The sequence below is a fragment of the Lytechinus pictus genome, chromosome 7, assembly GCF_037042905.1.
Source record: "Lytechinus pictus isolate F3 Inbred chromosome 7, Lp3.0, whole genome shotgun sequence".
Classification (NCBI taxonomy): Eukaryota; Metazoa; Echinodermata; class Echinoidea; order Temnopleuroida; family Toxopneustidae; genus Lytechinus; species Lytechinus pictus.
Window position 1 is genome coordinate 35,233,472 of NC_087251.1, and position 15,532 is coordinate 35,249,003.

Below are 15,532 nucleotides of genomic sequence, written 5' to 3' on the forward strand. Positions count from 1 at the left end.
TACTATGCTTTATTCAAATCAACTCGTTATTGCGGTTGCCTTGCCATTAATGGGTAGACCTTGACGCGATAAAGTACAACTGAAAACATTCATACATGTCAGGAAAGTCATTGTATGAAAGGGAAATATAGGTCTATATACCGGAACGAACAGTGTTATGGCTAAACATCAGAACTAAATTTTTTTTTTCATTCGGGTCATTTTACGGTAACGATTTGATAAAGCTGTCAAATTGCATTAAAATATCAGTGTATTTCAAACTCCCAAATACATTTTCTCTCTCAAATCATATAAATAATCGTCAACTGATAATAAAAACTTATATTAGGCCATTGACATTATTCAAAGCATTTTATGCTATGAGATGATCAAGATCAAGGGAATTACACGCATCCTGATGTAATAAGATTTTTAAATTGTCATAATCATTTACAGTGGTGCTAGAAAGTTAGTAAATCCCATCACAAAATGCTTTCCTTCATGCTGATTGGTGAATTTAGACTGGTGAGCTCGGACACAAACTTTGTTGAATGAAATATTTTATCACCTGACCTAACAATTAAATATCTATAACATGGCATGACTTGAACACTTAAATGTGTACATTTTCTGGTGGAGTTCATTAACTTATTGGCACCGTTATCATTGATAATGACATTCGTCATCGTCATAATTCCACAAACTTTATTGGTACAGCTTTTTATCTGACCCTAATTGTAGTCATTGCTCCTAACGCCTCAATATTTGTCACGTGAGAGGCGTTCCCTCCCTGTAAGTCGTTTCTCCCTTCCCTCCCCTCTTATAATTTGGAATGATGCAGTGTTTTTTTTCTCCTAGGCAGTGGCGTACCGTGGGTCATGGCATGGGGGGGGGGGGCACCAGCAAAAATTTTGAGTCACTTAGTGGGCACGCGAAGCGCGCTCAATTGCCAAGGTGCTGTGACCTACATGTAATAGAGAGATTTTAAGGACGGTGCCATTAAAAGGATATGTATCTCACTTATCAAATAATGGGAGCGCGAAGCGCGAGCTGAACATTTTTGATATTCAGACCTAAGAAAGGATATCATAAGCAAAGTTTTGTAATCATGATACGTACCTCTCTCACAAAACAAACAATGCGAGCGCGAAGCGCGAGCTAAATTTTTTTATACATTGACCCGAAACAGGGACATTTTGAGGACTGTTTTAGGGAATTCATAAAGAGCATACACATCTCACCATAGTCATCTAATGCGAGCGCCATGCAAGCGCTTGCTGATTTTGTTAGAATTACACCTTACTCATGAAACACCTTTCGTAGTCATTGTTATCATGAAAATGATACATATCTGACTACTCAAATATTGCGAGCGCAAAGCGCGAGGTGAAAATTTTTGAAATTTAGACCTGAAGAGGGGCATTGTAAGGCTTGTTTGTAGGAATTCACTAAGACCATACGTATTTCACTAACCAAATGATGCGAGCGCGAGCTAAAAAAAATTTATATGAAGAGCAGACATCTCGCTAGTACAATACGAACGCAAGCACGGACAGGAAATGTTTGATATTCAGACCTTAAAAGGGGGCAATCATGAAAAAGTCATTAAAAAAAGCATATGTCACTACATAAAACAATAAATACTCGAAGTGCGAGGAAATATATTTGGTGTATATTGACTTGAAAACGGGATATTTTAGTACAACAGGATTATTATATACACAACAAAAAAATGTAAGTCCCCCCTAAATCAAATTGCTGTAACTTTTAGGCAGAATAATTTTGAAATATGATATTTGGTAGGTGGTTTTCTACACTTATCAAGCAACTCCTGGGGAAAAATGAGATTGATCAGTTGAGTCATGCATGAGTAATCAAAGATTGAATTAAAAATGACAATTTTTGAAAGTCACAAGAGTCGTTTCTCAGATTGTGTAAATACAAAGTTGGGCAAAGGTTGTTTTTAGTTGAATTTCATGGTGTTAATGCTGTTTTACTATCCATCATGGTTGAGTGAGCACAATGTTTTGTGACTTATCATCATAGGGGTTTATGGCAGTATCCTCACAACTTGTTAAAACATGTTAAAATTCGAAAATGTTGGTGGCTCCCCCAATTACTCGGCCCTTCCCCATTTTAAAATTCTGGATCCACCACTGATTTGTCCATAAATTCAACTGATCCTGATAAATTATTAGGAACAGAATACATTTATGCAGTATTCCCAAATTTTCGAGTGTGCTCGCTCAACCATGAAAATGTAGAGTTCGGAAAGTGTGTGGTGATAAAACTGATGGATGATAAAAACAACAGCAATTAAGTCACATTTGAAACCGAATTTGCCCCCATTATTCACTTTATTACCCCTCAAAATGTGTCTGTGACATTGAAAATACCCCCTTTCCCTTTTTGATGCATGCTCACTCATCCATAAATAAACATATCGATTTCATTTTTGCACAGGATTCTGCCCGTAGGTTGATAAACATAAATGCCTAATGACATTGCTAAAGACAGCCTTGAAAAAAAGTTCCACCGTATTGAATAAGGGATCACTTATTATTAAACATATGCACCCATAGTATATAGTGTACACAATGTCTATGAGAGAGGAAGTCAAAATTTTAACAAAAATGAAATGAGGGTTTGTTTCATGGACGGTTTTTGTTACTTCTGCCAACAATTTTTTCATGAAACTTCGCACATGGCTTCAGATTAACACTATCCAAAAGGCGCACACATCAAAATAATCATACGGCATAGAGTGGGACCAAGGCCTTAGAATTTCTTCTCATTTGCATAAATTTCGAATATTGCGTGCTCACTGAAGCATTAAACATCGGGATTATCATAAAAATCTAAATCAATATGCAAGGAGATTTTTGACAGATATCAAAAGTTAACAATTGCATTTTTTCCAATAACGTAAAAAAGAGCTAATCACACTCGACATGTTCATTCAAGCGTTAATGTTTAATTAAACGCATTAGAATCATTGTATCATGTTAATTGATCATGAACATAACGAAAAAGGTTGAGAAAAGATCATTTCAGTTACCAAAATGAAAGAGTAGTTGCCTATGATATTTTAAATTCGTATTTTTTGTTTTCATGAAATGTTTATTGATCCGTGAAACGATGAATATTTTTGAAGATACTCTTCCCAACAATAACTGTCATCATATTCGATCATTTTTATCGATAGAAATGTGTAAAAAATCCAATTATAGCAAATATTAACTTGTGTTTATTCAACCGTGAAATTTAGCCAAAAAACTTGTATTGTCTTTTGGAAAGTACCTTTCGGACAATTTTTCATGATGGAAATATGGAATTCGTACCAATCAAGTGGAATCAAAATCATGATATTTGGCTTGTGACTTTTGAAAAGTGGCAATTTTGCCTTCTGGTGGTGCTCACTGAAGCATGATATAAAATACGTCCATAACATTTACTCAGAGGGTGGCTTATAAATTTACCTACACGCTCATGTAAAAATATCAAAAACTCTCATTGGTTCGGAAATTATGGATGTTTGTTTAAGGGGGGACTTACTTTTTTGTTGTGTGTGTATATATATAAATAAATATATATATATATATATATATATATATATATATATATATATATATATATATATATATATATATATATATACTTGTATGTATACATATATATATATATATATATATATAAATAATTGATGTTTGTTTAAGGGGGACTTATATATATATATATATATCATTACTCAGACAATGCGAGCACCAGAAATGATGAACACATTAGCCCTCTATATACACCCTAAGCCAATTATGTTTCATAAATCTATGAATTTTTTTAAAAATGTAATATGATGTAATATATATTATATTATATAACATAATATATAAAATACAATAATTTCCCCTCTACGTTTCTATTTCTTTTTCTCCTTTTCCCCCGTTTTTTTTTTGGCCAGCCAATTACAATTATGGGGGGGGGGGCAAAAAGTGCCCCCCATGCCCCCCTGTAGTTACGCCACTGCCCCTAGGTAATTATGAATTCCTTAATGTTGCTGTATGACAGTCATGTTACTTTTTAAAGTTTTATTGAAGATTGATGTAGCTAAGCACACAAATAATGACATCTCTTTGTGTTTTGATGCATTTAATTATTCGAAGGTACAACCTTTTGAAAGAATTTCGATCCTCACCCCCCTTCTTTATTATCGACTAGCCCAACAACCAAACTGTTTTGCCTCCTGAAAAGCAAATAAAAGGAAACAGAAACGGCCATGAATTAGAAAGGTGGGTGTCATCGTTAGTAATCATTCACACTTGCACTTTTAGCAATATCATAATTGTACCTTTCTCATTTTATTTCTTTTCTTTTCCTACCCACTTTACTTATTTTCCATTATTTTATTTGACAATGAAAGATAAGTCTCTTTTATTGTACTGTAGTCTGGTGTTCTTACCCCTGTCCTTTCGAGTCCTCAATCAATTTTAAACTCCCATCTTAAAGATGTTGGTCTCCAATCTTTCTAAATATTGATGATATTTACAGTAAATGTAAAAATTATATCTCCCCCTTGAACATATGGAATCACCTATTTGCATAATTTATATATATTACATGTATATATATATATATATATATATATATGTGTGTGTGTGTGTGTGTATATATATATACTGTATATATTTATTTATTTATGAAAACAAAATATTCCAAGTATAACTTATATTTGATTTAGAATAATTATATGTATGTTTATCATTATGATTGAAAATGTTTGCTTATTATTTGTTATACATAGTAAAATGCTGTTTGAATTTTTTATACAACGCTTTACTTTTTTACCATACAGTAGTTGTTTAAAAGGTTTAATTAAACAATTGTTAAAAAAGAAATTAAATTTAATTATCAATGAAACTGTTATACAATTTCTGTAAAGTTCTTAATATAGTAAACAAAGTTTTATAAAATATTAAACAGCGTTTTTACTGTATACTTTTGTTATAAAAAATGTGGAAATAAAACAAAATCAAATCAATTAAAATCCTTTGTTAATTCCATTCGAAAATGATACTATCAATAATATTGGCCCCTTTATTATATTCTAATGGAATATGATAAATACAAAAATGAGATTAGCAAATCTTATTAATGATAGGCCTTAATTTGTCGATAAAGTCTTTTTTCTCACGAAAGAAAAAATCGACCAACGCGACCATAAATTTTATCATAACTCTTGCAATACAGGGAAGAGATGGATTCGGTGCTCGATCTTCCACCAAGCCCGTCCTCGGTTGATCAAGACAGGCGCCATCTAAGTCTATGCAAAGCTATTTTCCTTTGCATTCCCTATGCTGCCAATGTAGGTGGGACGGGATCTTTAGTTGGTACCCCAGCGAATGTGGTCTGCGTTGCTGTTGTTGAAAGGTAAAGAAAAGTTCCCAAAACCTTACATATCCCATGGCACCTGCTCCGGCGACAATTAAGTGCATGGATATAAGAACGATCCAAGTCAATCTTTTTTACCTCTACCATTTTTACCTTTGTCATTATTACGTGTGCCATTGTTACCTCTGTCATTATTACCTCTGCCATTATTACCTCTGCCCTTTTAACAATGAACCGTTTTAGCTGTTCCACAGTAATTTTTTTCTTTTGTATCAAGCTTTTGTAGCCTTTCACAATTAAATCAACATGGTACTCGAATGTCAATATATCACATGTCTAGTCATAGACTTCATTCATTGCAGAGTTCAGTTGATTTTCGCCAATTCCATAGTACTACCACAAACACACAAAGTTGCATCGTGAGCAAACAAAACAATCTTTCCTGATTTAATACTAGAAAACCCCCATTCCACAGACAAGACATCTGAAAGATTGCTGTAAGACCACGAAACTTGCTTGATCTTTAAAAGGTCCCTAAATCAACTTTCAAAGATCTCCGAGGTCTTTCACGATTCGTGATGGATCTTTCAGTAGTCTTCGTGGTCCTCATGAGTCCCAAAACTTTTTGAAACGGTTCAAAACAGTCTTTCAGTGGTCTTTCAGGAAAATGGTCTTTTGGTTGTCTTTCAGCAGTCTTCCAGCGGTCTGTCTGTGAACTTTCGAACTTCTTATTAGTCTTTCTATGTCTCTCAAGATTTTTGCGGAGATCACTGTAAGACTCGTGAGAGATCATTGAAAGATCTCTAAAAGACCATTGAAATATAACAACAGGACTTGTCTAAGTCCAGTAAGACAAGAAGTATCTTCGAGGAGTCTTTCTGAGCCATTCCACAGAGATGACAAATTTCAGTGATCTTGGAGACTGCTGTAAGACCTTGTCAATTTTGGACTTTCAAAGGTCCTTCAAAGGTCTCTCCTCTGTGGAATGGGGGCCTAATATAAATTTGAAATGATAGAGGCCCTAAAACTGCGCCTTGTGGAATCCCTAGAAGAGGCCGACTTTATATTAGATTTGCTACCTCTTATGTCGTGCATTTTCCCTAAAACATTCATATTTTGATACACTCAATTCTAGTCCCATGGGCGTGATGGAAAATATGCCTAAAGCAGGAGAAGGCCTATAATAACAGAATGCAAAGCAAAATAAAAATGTTGATATTAAGGTTAGAGATGTTAAGAAAAAGAAGGTATGCGTACATTTTTATTCTATAACTCAGATTTTTTTTTCTTCGGATACGTGTAGTGTCATTGCCCTGGAAAATGGATGTTGATTAAAGCAATGGGCCATGATATTTCATCATTTAGCGTATCGTGAATCTCAAACAGTCATTAAAGTTATTATGGAAGAAGGATTAGTCGATTCCCACCTGACACTACCAACTTTAATAGTTCCATATTCCCATACTGCCATCTTGTCTGTTGCAACATGAAATAGATGAAAGTTATTGAATGTTCTTGACGCATTTCAAAACTCAAATTTTTCAGTCTATTCGGTAAGGAGACGGGTCTCAACTTTGGCACTTGGACTCTCTACTGTTATCCACAGATGATTGTATGTGTTTTACTCATATGGGTTTGGCTCCAGTTCGTGTATCTACCAAGGAACAGGTTGGTATAAAATCGCATCTATCTAATCGTTCACGCAATAAAGCACGTAACCGGGGTGGGGTTGGCTTCTGCCCTCCATTAAAAAGAAGTATATACAACATTTTTTCACGTGACAATCAGATTTACGTCTGTTTTTTTTTTTTTGCATGGTCAGCCCACCACTGTCGGCTCAGCAACCCCCCCCCCCCCGCTTTCAAAACGCAATTTTATCCTTTCAATTGACATCCATGGCTATTCAATATTGTACCTTGTTGATGTTTCATAAAGATGTTCGTAAGTTAAGACCACGACTGGTGATCCTTTCTTGTACATGGTAAACCATACACCAAAATGTTCACTGGCGACTGTTAAGCGCGTAAGAAAGGTTCACCAGCCATTCTTTAAGTCGCTCTTAACTGACGAACAGCTTTATGAAACAGCCACAGGGTTCCTCATATTGAATTGCAATCGTATATAGGAAATGATATTTGATCACCCAGTTTTAATACTCACAAAAATGGTGTGATGTGAACTTCATTCCTTTGGCCTGTATATGAACCTGAGATCGTGCCGGCGATATGAAGAATAAAACATGTGCAATGCGGCATGTTTGGCGAGACCACAGTTTCTAAACATGAAAGAAGTACAGAAAACTACAATCGGTTGGGGATACAAAATTAATTCATGTTTAAAACTTTTACCATTTTTAACAATTATTTGGGACGAGCTTTCTGCCAAGAGAAAGTCTCAAGGCTTGAGGAACGCAACAGGAGTGCATGAAAGCTCTCCCGAAACAATTGTTGAGGTTGATAAAAGTTTTTTAATTATTTAATGAATGCAGTAGATTAGTATGAACTCCATCAAACCAGTATTTTTATGATTAAGAATCAGCTGAAATTCACCTTCCTCAGACTTCGACAAATCCACCGCTGGACAAATCTGTTGACGTTTATTCTACTCAAGTAAAGAATGCAAATCTGAGGTAAAATTGTTTGAAGCGTTGGATTTTGGGCATTCATGCTGCAATATCGTTATGTTTCTTTGTATGGTTAGTTTTTTCCATTTATTTCTTTAATTAGTTTCAGATGTAAGAGTAACAGAGAGAGCACCTCCAAAGCCAAAAAGATTAGAAAAGTAATACAGCGAGCATATGACGACCTTGGTCCTGTAAGGTATGTTAGGGCTGTTTTTTTTGTTATACATATTGTATTCTATATTCCTTAGTCTATATTCTATAATCTGTATTCTATATTTTATATTCTACATTATGTGTTCTATATATGCTATTATTTATATTCATTATTCTATTTTCTATATTCTCTATTCGGATTTCTATATTTATATTTTACATTCTATATTATATTATCTATTCCTTTCTATATTCTATATTTTTTATTCTGTATTCATATCTTATCTAAAGTCTTTATTCTTTTTATGTTTTCTATATTCTACATGCGTTATTTTGTATTCTATATCTATATTTTAGATTTTTATTCTGCACTCTGTATGCTATATTCGATGTTTTATATTCTTTAATCTGCATTCTATATTCTATGTTATACGTTCTGTATACTAGATCTGATTGTTATACAGCATTTTTTTTCAATAGGTCTACACATAAGAATTTACAAGCATAAACTTTCTTGCTTCATGCATAAAGATTAGAAAATACAACAACGTATAAAAGGTCATGGAACACATTATCAAAATATTTATAAATAGAATGGCAACCATGCATAAGCAATTGTCGCATGGCCAGTCAATGCATCCGGTAAATTTGCCTTGCGTCCGGTAATTACTTATGCATTGCAAATTTACCGGATGCATGGCAAGCCATACGTCGGTAATTACTTATGCAAGGTTGTAAAAAATATATTTTTGCCAAAAAATTTCACCATTCTAAAAACAAATAATGCACAGGATTGCTCGTGCATTGGTAGGACTAATGAGAATGCGGTTACTATGGAATCTAGTCTAAACCCACTCGGCCGCGCCTCTGGTTTTAATAGTTTCATAGTTACCTTATTCTTACAAAACCTACCAATGCACTCACATCTGTGCATCATTTGTGTGACATCTTATATTTATTACACTTTATAATCCAAATTTTAACATTCTTTATTCTATTTTGTATTAGGAAAAAAAAATAAACTGCCTACCTTCATGCCCAAGGGGCATACACCATCACGTCACGGGTATCAGAGATAATCTTATTTAATTGAATCTACTATTTTCTCTCTTTTTTTCATTTTCATAATTTAATACAAGATTTGCAGAATGGGCTATCTTAGCACACTTCGTGATCATTGTAGCACTCTGGATTACCCAAGATCCCAAGGTATTTCCTGGCTGGGCGTCTCTCTTTCCTCCTGGGTGAGCAAAACAAAATGTATTACCACTACACTTACCACTGGCGTACAGTTGGGGGTGGGGTTGGACTCTTGGAGCCATATGGACGCCCTCCCCATATACACAAAAAAGAGAGAAAAGTTTCATGATGAAGGAAAAAGAGAAAAGGAAAGAAAGTTATAAGGACAAATGTTGAAATATGATACTTCTTGAAATTATCACAAATTCAGATTTTTACAGTAATAAAAATCATATTTTTGCTCGCTCGCCCATACGCCATGTTGGCCAATAACACCAGTGATGTGTGCATCGTTCATATCATGAACATACACTTTTAAAATATTTAAACATTAAGAAACCCAAATAAGCAGAACCCCTAGTTATGGCCCTGATTGAACTCGTAAAGTGAATAATCGGCTATCATGTCTATGATGGCTGTACAGTATACAAATGATGCATGGGTTAGAGTGGGTCGGTAGGAACTGTGTGCACAAGGTAACTTTGGCATGGTTTAGACCATAATTCCAAAGTTACCGAGTGCACACAGTTCCACTGACCCACGATAAAACCTGTGCATCATTTGTTTTATAGAATGGGGGCTTTTATTTAAGAAAAAGCCCAAAATAAAAAAAAAATAAAACCGGACGCATGAAATTATTTACCTCACGCATGATTTTTTTTAACCGGACGCATGATTTTTTTTTACCGGACGCATGATTTTTTTTTACCGGACGCATGATTTTTTTTACTGGACGCATTTTTTTTTAGATTGATATGAAAAGTAAAAAAAAAATTAAAATTAAAAATAAGATTTTGTTTTCTTAATTTTTTTTTCTAATTTTTTTGAAAAAAAAATTACAAAAAAATTGTTAAAAAAAATAATATTTGCTTTTCATATGCAGCCAGTAAAAATTCTTGCATAGCTCTCAACCAATCAGATTACAGGGATTTTCTCATCCATTTTTATAATAGTGCGAACTATGCATCAGGAAAGCGTTATTTCATATTTCATTAAATCTTGTAGAGCCACATTGCCAAAATGAATGCCGTCAGTGACGTGAAAACATCGTAGTAGAAATATTGCACAACTATGTTTTATAACGAAATGCTGTCATGTAATATCATTTTTTATTTTTGTTCTTAATCTTTCAGCGTCAAAAGTTCAGCGCCGACCATATTGATCGCCATTTCTCTTTTTTGTTTCCCATCCGAGCGACCTCTACGTCTGATAAGAATCAGAGATCAGCAAATGCGTGGTAAGCCAACAAAATGTATTTAATCTCGACTAGATATCGGCAGTTGTAGTACTTTAGTGGAAAAAAGTGAACACCTTTCTTTTTTTTCATTTTGGACCTAAAATTGAAAATATATATCTGATAGCCCGGGCGGGAGATCTATTAGTAGAAGGACATGTGTTAACCCTAATTAAACTGGGGGGGGGGGGGGGGGGAGGGGGGGACATCGCCCTGGGAAGCGGGGGTGCCCAAAATTTTCCTTGGGGGTGCTGCGTGTGTTATTTTCCATAGGCAGCACCCTCTGGAAATCTGGTAGGTATAACGAATGACAGAAATGTAATGAAAATGAACTACGTTTTGTAGGACTCCCCCCCCCCCCCGCTTCAGAATTTTCCTACACAGTGCTTGAATCTACCCTTTTGCAGATCGGAATATCAAAAAATTTCCGCTCGCGCTTCGCGTTCGCATTATTTCTTTTTCATATTAAAACTAAAGTATTTAGAATGCCCTATTCTAGGTCTAAATCTAAGCACGCGCACGCATGTTTATTCAGATACGCATTTTTTTTTTTCAAAACGTATTAAAAAAATAAAGTTTAAGATCAGAATATCAAAATTTTGGTGTTAGCGCTTCGCGCTCACATTATTAATGTAAGAAGATACCCAATTACCCATCCTTTCCTGATTTACAAACCATGAATACAGTGTCCCGTTTTCGGTCTGAAATCTCAAGTTTGTTTCCGCTCGCGCTTCGCGCTCGCATCAATTGTATATTGTATAATTATATACCTATCCTGTTCATGATTAGAAAAGTGCTTAGAGAGTCCCGTTTTTAGGTCTGAAATCTCAATTTTGTTCCCGTTCGCGCTTCGCGCTCGTATATTTATATACCTATCCTGTTCATCAGTATAAAAGTTCATAGAATCTCCCGTTTCTTGGTCTGAAATCTCAATTTTGTTTGCGCTCGCATTGTATAATTATATACCTATCCTGTTCAGGATTATAAAATGCTTAGAATGTCGCGTTTTAGGTCTGAAATCTCAATTTTGTTTCCGCTCGCGCTTCACGCTCATATCTTGTTCAGGATTAAAAAATAGCCAAGAATGTCCTGTTTTTAGGTCTGAAATCTCAATTTTGTTTCCGCTCGCGCTTCGCGCTCGCATCAATTTGTACAGTTATATACCTATCCTGTTAATGATTACAAAAAGTGCTTCACACTCGCACTGTTTGATTGTTGAAATATGTATCGTCTTCATGGGTTACTGCATACAGTCCTTATAACAGGTCCCTTTTCGATCAGGCCATGAACGTTAAATATATCTGATCGTCCTCGCAGTAAGTATTTGTTACATACGCATCTTGTTCAGGATCACAAACATTGCCCAAAATGTTCAATTTTCAGGAAAAAATACATGAAATTTCCAAAAATTCTAGCTCGCGCTTTGCGCTCGCACTATTTGATATATATTTTCTTTTATAAGAATAAAGCTAAGAAGTGACTGCTTATATGTGTGTATGGGGTGTCCTTGCCTGTGTGTATATATATATATATATACGGTCACAACAATGGGAATCTCAATTGTGTCCCCCACCACCTTTTAGGAGAGATTTCAGCCCATGTCAGCACCCCCACTGAAACAATCGTTCCCAGGGCCCGGAAGGGGGGTCAATTTGACCCCCTCGACAAATTTCGCCGCTACGCCGCTGCGCAAAATATTTTGACCGCTCCGCTCTCTGAATTTATACTTTCAAACCTTTTGCATCTTTTGAGACCAAATTTGCGACGCCCGGGTACGCGGTTCCGAAATTACGCAATATTTTGTAAGCGCATGTCGGTCCCTAAATTGCTCAAAAACGTGATTACATGTACAAAGTCAATGCAAATTGTGTTCTTAAACCAATAATCATAAATGTATGATTATTTTTACTGTTGCTGGTTTAGATGGATTTATTTTATGTTATTTATGATAGCAAAAGGGTTCCCGATAAAGATCATCGAAAAAGAAAACCAAAAAAACAAAGGTTTGAAAAAACAAAGAATTACATAAGAACAAAAAAAAAACAATAAGATACATAGGAAAACCAATTATTTTCGACAATTTTTTTGTGAATTATGTTCAACAAAAATGGCATTCTACTAGCTATATAAAGTGAGTTAAAGGCCAAAACATACACAAAAGACCAAAATTAGGGCAAATTTCATACGTTTCTTTGCATAATTATTTAATAAGAAATATAAGCAATACATTTTTTTCAAATTTACTAAAAAGTCTTGTAGTTTACATCCGGCTCTACGCGCATGCAAATTTTTGCGGCGATCGCGCAATCAACGGCCGAGATCTGAGGGGGGGGGGGTCAAATTGACACCACTCGTATTTGTTGGTCTAAAATAGCCCAATTAAGATAGGGTTAAGTTATGGAGATTTCGCCTACTTATCTATTGTTAATTTCATTATTTTGTCAAGTCTTTTTGATCGGAGGGAGGGGGGGGGGGGGCAAGACAAACTAAAGGTGACACTATTTTCTTCTCAAATAAATAATATAGGTGTCATAGCGTTACACGAACCAGAACTCTCCTTTTTTAGGGGGGTGGGGATGCATTTTTTCTTCCCTTCCCCTTATTTCTCTCCTTTTTATTTCTTCACTTCTTTACATTCGTAGGGGGTGGTTGACCCTGTCCCCTCCTATGTGATATCGCCATATTGCATATGCAATTTGAATGCTCAAGCAAATGAGCTCTAGGCTCAAATGTGTAAATCTAGGATCTTTTCTTTTCATTTAATGAATTTAACAGATTCAGCCCATAGTCATCTAGAAAGTATCGTTTCAAACGGTGCAAGTGTGGCTGGAGTTGATAGTGACAATGACGATGGTGACGATGGGCTTGAAAGTCGCCCCAAAATAGCCAAAGTGAAGTGCATCCCCGCCCTCATCAACTGGGAAATCGTACACGAGAAGATACCATGGGGTGTGCTCATTGTTGTAGGCGGAGGATTCGCCCTAGCAGATGGATGTGTAGTGAGTAAAAAGATGGCGATCCCCAGACACAGGGGCGGCGCTTCGGGGATAAAGGGGGGGGGGGGCAGGGAGGGCAACCACCCCTGTGAATTTTCAAGTAGTGAGAAATAAGGTAAATGAGATTTTTTTTAAAGAAAACAAAGGAGAAAGAAGACGGGAGAAAAGGCGTGTCGAAAAAGAAAGATCTGGGTCGTGTATTACCCGGAGACTTGTATTTGTAACCCTGTTATTCAATTAAGAAGAAAACTATTACGTCACATTTAGGTCGTCTTGCTCTTGCCCCTGTCAAAAAACCTAGGCGCCGCCCCTGATTCCCTATCTGTTCGTGTCATATTTATGAGGGTTTCATGTAGGTTTGAACGATTAGAATTTTTTACCGATGCAATGTGCGTGTTTATTGGAAAGTTTTGATTGGTGTTAATAATTCATTCTAGTTTCAACAAGTAATGAAAAAAAAAATCAACAAGGCTGGATATGTCTGCAATGATATTCCGTAAATATTTATTTGTTTTTGAATAAATATCGGTTGTCCCATTTTTTTTTTATTCTGCCATCTTCACCTCTCCAATTTTTGGGGCAGAAGTTGCCTGTTCTTCTGTCTTTTTGATGTGTATGAAAATATTGTTTGACAAAAAAGCTTTTATTTGATAATGTTTTTGTGATAAACAACCTTCATGTGGAACATCTTTGGACATAAAATGCACTTTGAAAATGTTATTACTCTGATATTTTAGCATCGGTTTATGCATATTAAGTTAGAAAAAAAATCAGGCTTAAGGCATTTTTTTTCACCCCCTCCCTCTTTTTCTCTTTAATCATTTCTCTTATCCCCCCTCCCCCTCTTTTACTGGTCTGATTTTTTAGGAATCTGGTCTATCATTATGGTTAGCCGAACAGTTTGAGATCTTTTACGGGATACCTCCACTTGCAGTGGCTTTCATCACAGCCATTATAATCTCAGTCCTAACAGAGCTTACTGCTAATGTTGTCACCACGACCATATTTCTACCTATTGTTGCAGAGATGGCAAGTTTGATCGATTTTTTGTCAATTAATTTTATAATTTTTCTTCATGATTTCCTTTTCTACGGAAGTGCCATCGACTTGTCTAGAGGTCAAGATACGTTCATCGCCAAGTCGACTTATGAAAAGTAATATGTCAAAAGAGCGAGATATGTTATCTCGCGAAATCGACATATATATGAAAAGTTTCATGTCAATATAGCGACATACGGTAACTCCCCGTGTAAAAAAAGTAAAGGCACGCATATGGCCGCGTTGTGGCCCAGTGGAATAGTCTTCGGACTTTGAAACAGAGGGTCGTGGGTTCAAATCCCAACAATGGCGTAGTTTCCTTCAGCAAGAAATTTATCTGCATTGTGCTGCACTCGACCCGGGTTAGGTAAATGGGCATCTGGTAATTTTGATGCGCACACGCATTTTAAGGAATTTAAAATTCCTTGAAATGCGTGTGCACTGTAAATAGGTCTAATTACTACCGCCAAGCTACAGCCAGGGTAATATCCAAGTCATTCGGAAGTGCATCATAATGTGATATGCGCTATGCAAAATTTGTTTGAAAATTTTATTAGTTGTATCATTACTTGTATTATTATTTGTATTATTATTGTCATCTCGCAATGACTCTCATCGCACGCTTCTGGTAGTAAAAAATATTCTATTTACCAGATAATTTGAACAACTGGCCCAAATTACGTTACCATACGATAAGTGTAGCAATATTAATGAGTTATAAATAAGTAACAATGCACTTGAGGGTACAACAAAATTCACTCTGCTCATAATGCCAATGACTCTAGCAATCTTAGAGCATATACTATCAATATGGTTTGACCACGTTAGTTTTTCGTCAATAATCAGACCTTAAAACTGTATGCAATTTATCCTAGTAATACTATT

The 15,532-nt window shown here is 35.6% G+C and overlaps 1 protein-coding gene across 1 annotated transcript in view; it reads left to right on the top strand.

The window, feature by feature from the left end:
* The window catches only part of LOC129265221 (Na(+)/citrate cotransporter-like), a 29,010-nt gene that overhangs the window by 6,395 nt on the left and 7,083 nt on the right, over positions 1-15,532 (top strand). Inside the window, exons 4-11 of the mRNA XM_064102575.1 lie at positions 4,195-4,265; positions 5,224-5,403; positions 6,910-7,032; positions 8,091-8,183; positions 9,280-9,384; positions 10,513-10,616; positions 13,389-13,612; positions 14,477-14,638. Of these exons, the coding sequence (XP_063958645.1) occupies positions 4,195-4,265; positions 5,224-5,403; positions 6,910-7,032; positions 8,091-8,183; positions 9,280-9,384; positions 10,513-10,616; positions 13,389-13,612; positions 14,477-14,638 (1,062 nt within the window). The remainder of the gene's footprint in view (positions 1-4,194; positions 4,266-5,223; positions 5,404-6,909; positions 7,033-8,090; positions 8,184-9,279; positions 9,385-10,512; positions 10,617-13,388; positions 13,613-14,476; positions 14,639-15,532) is intronic.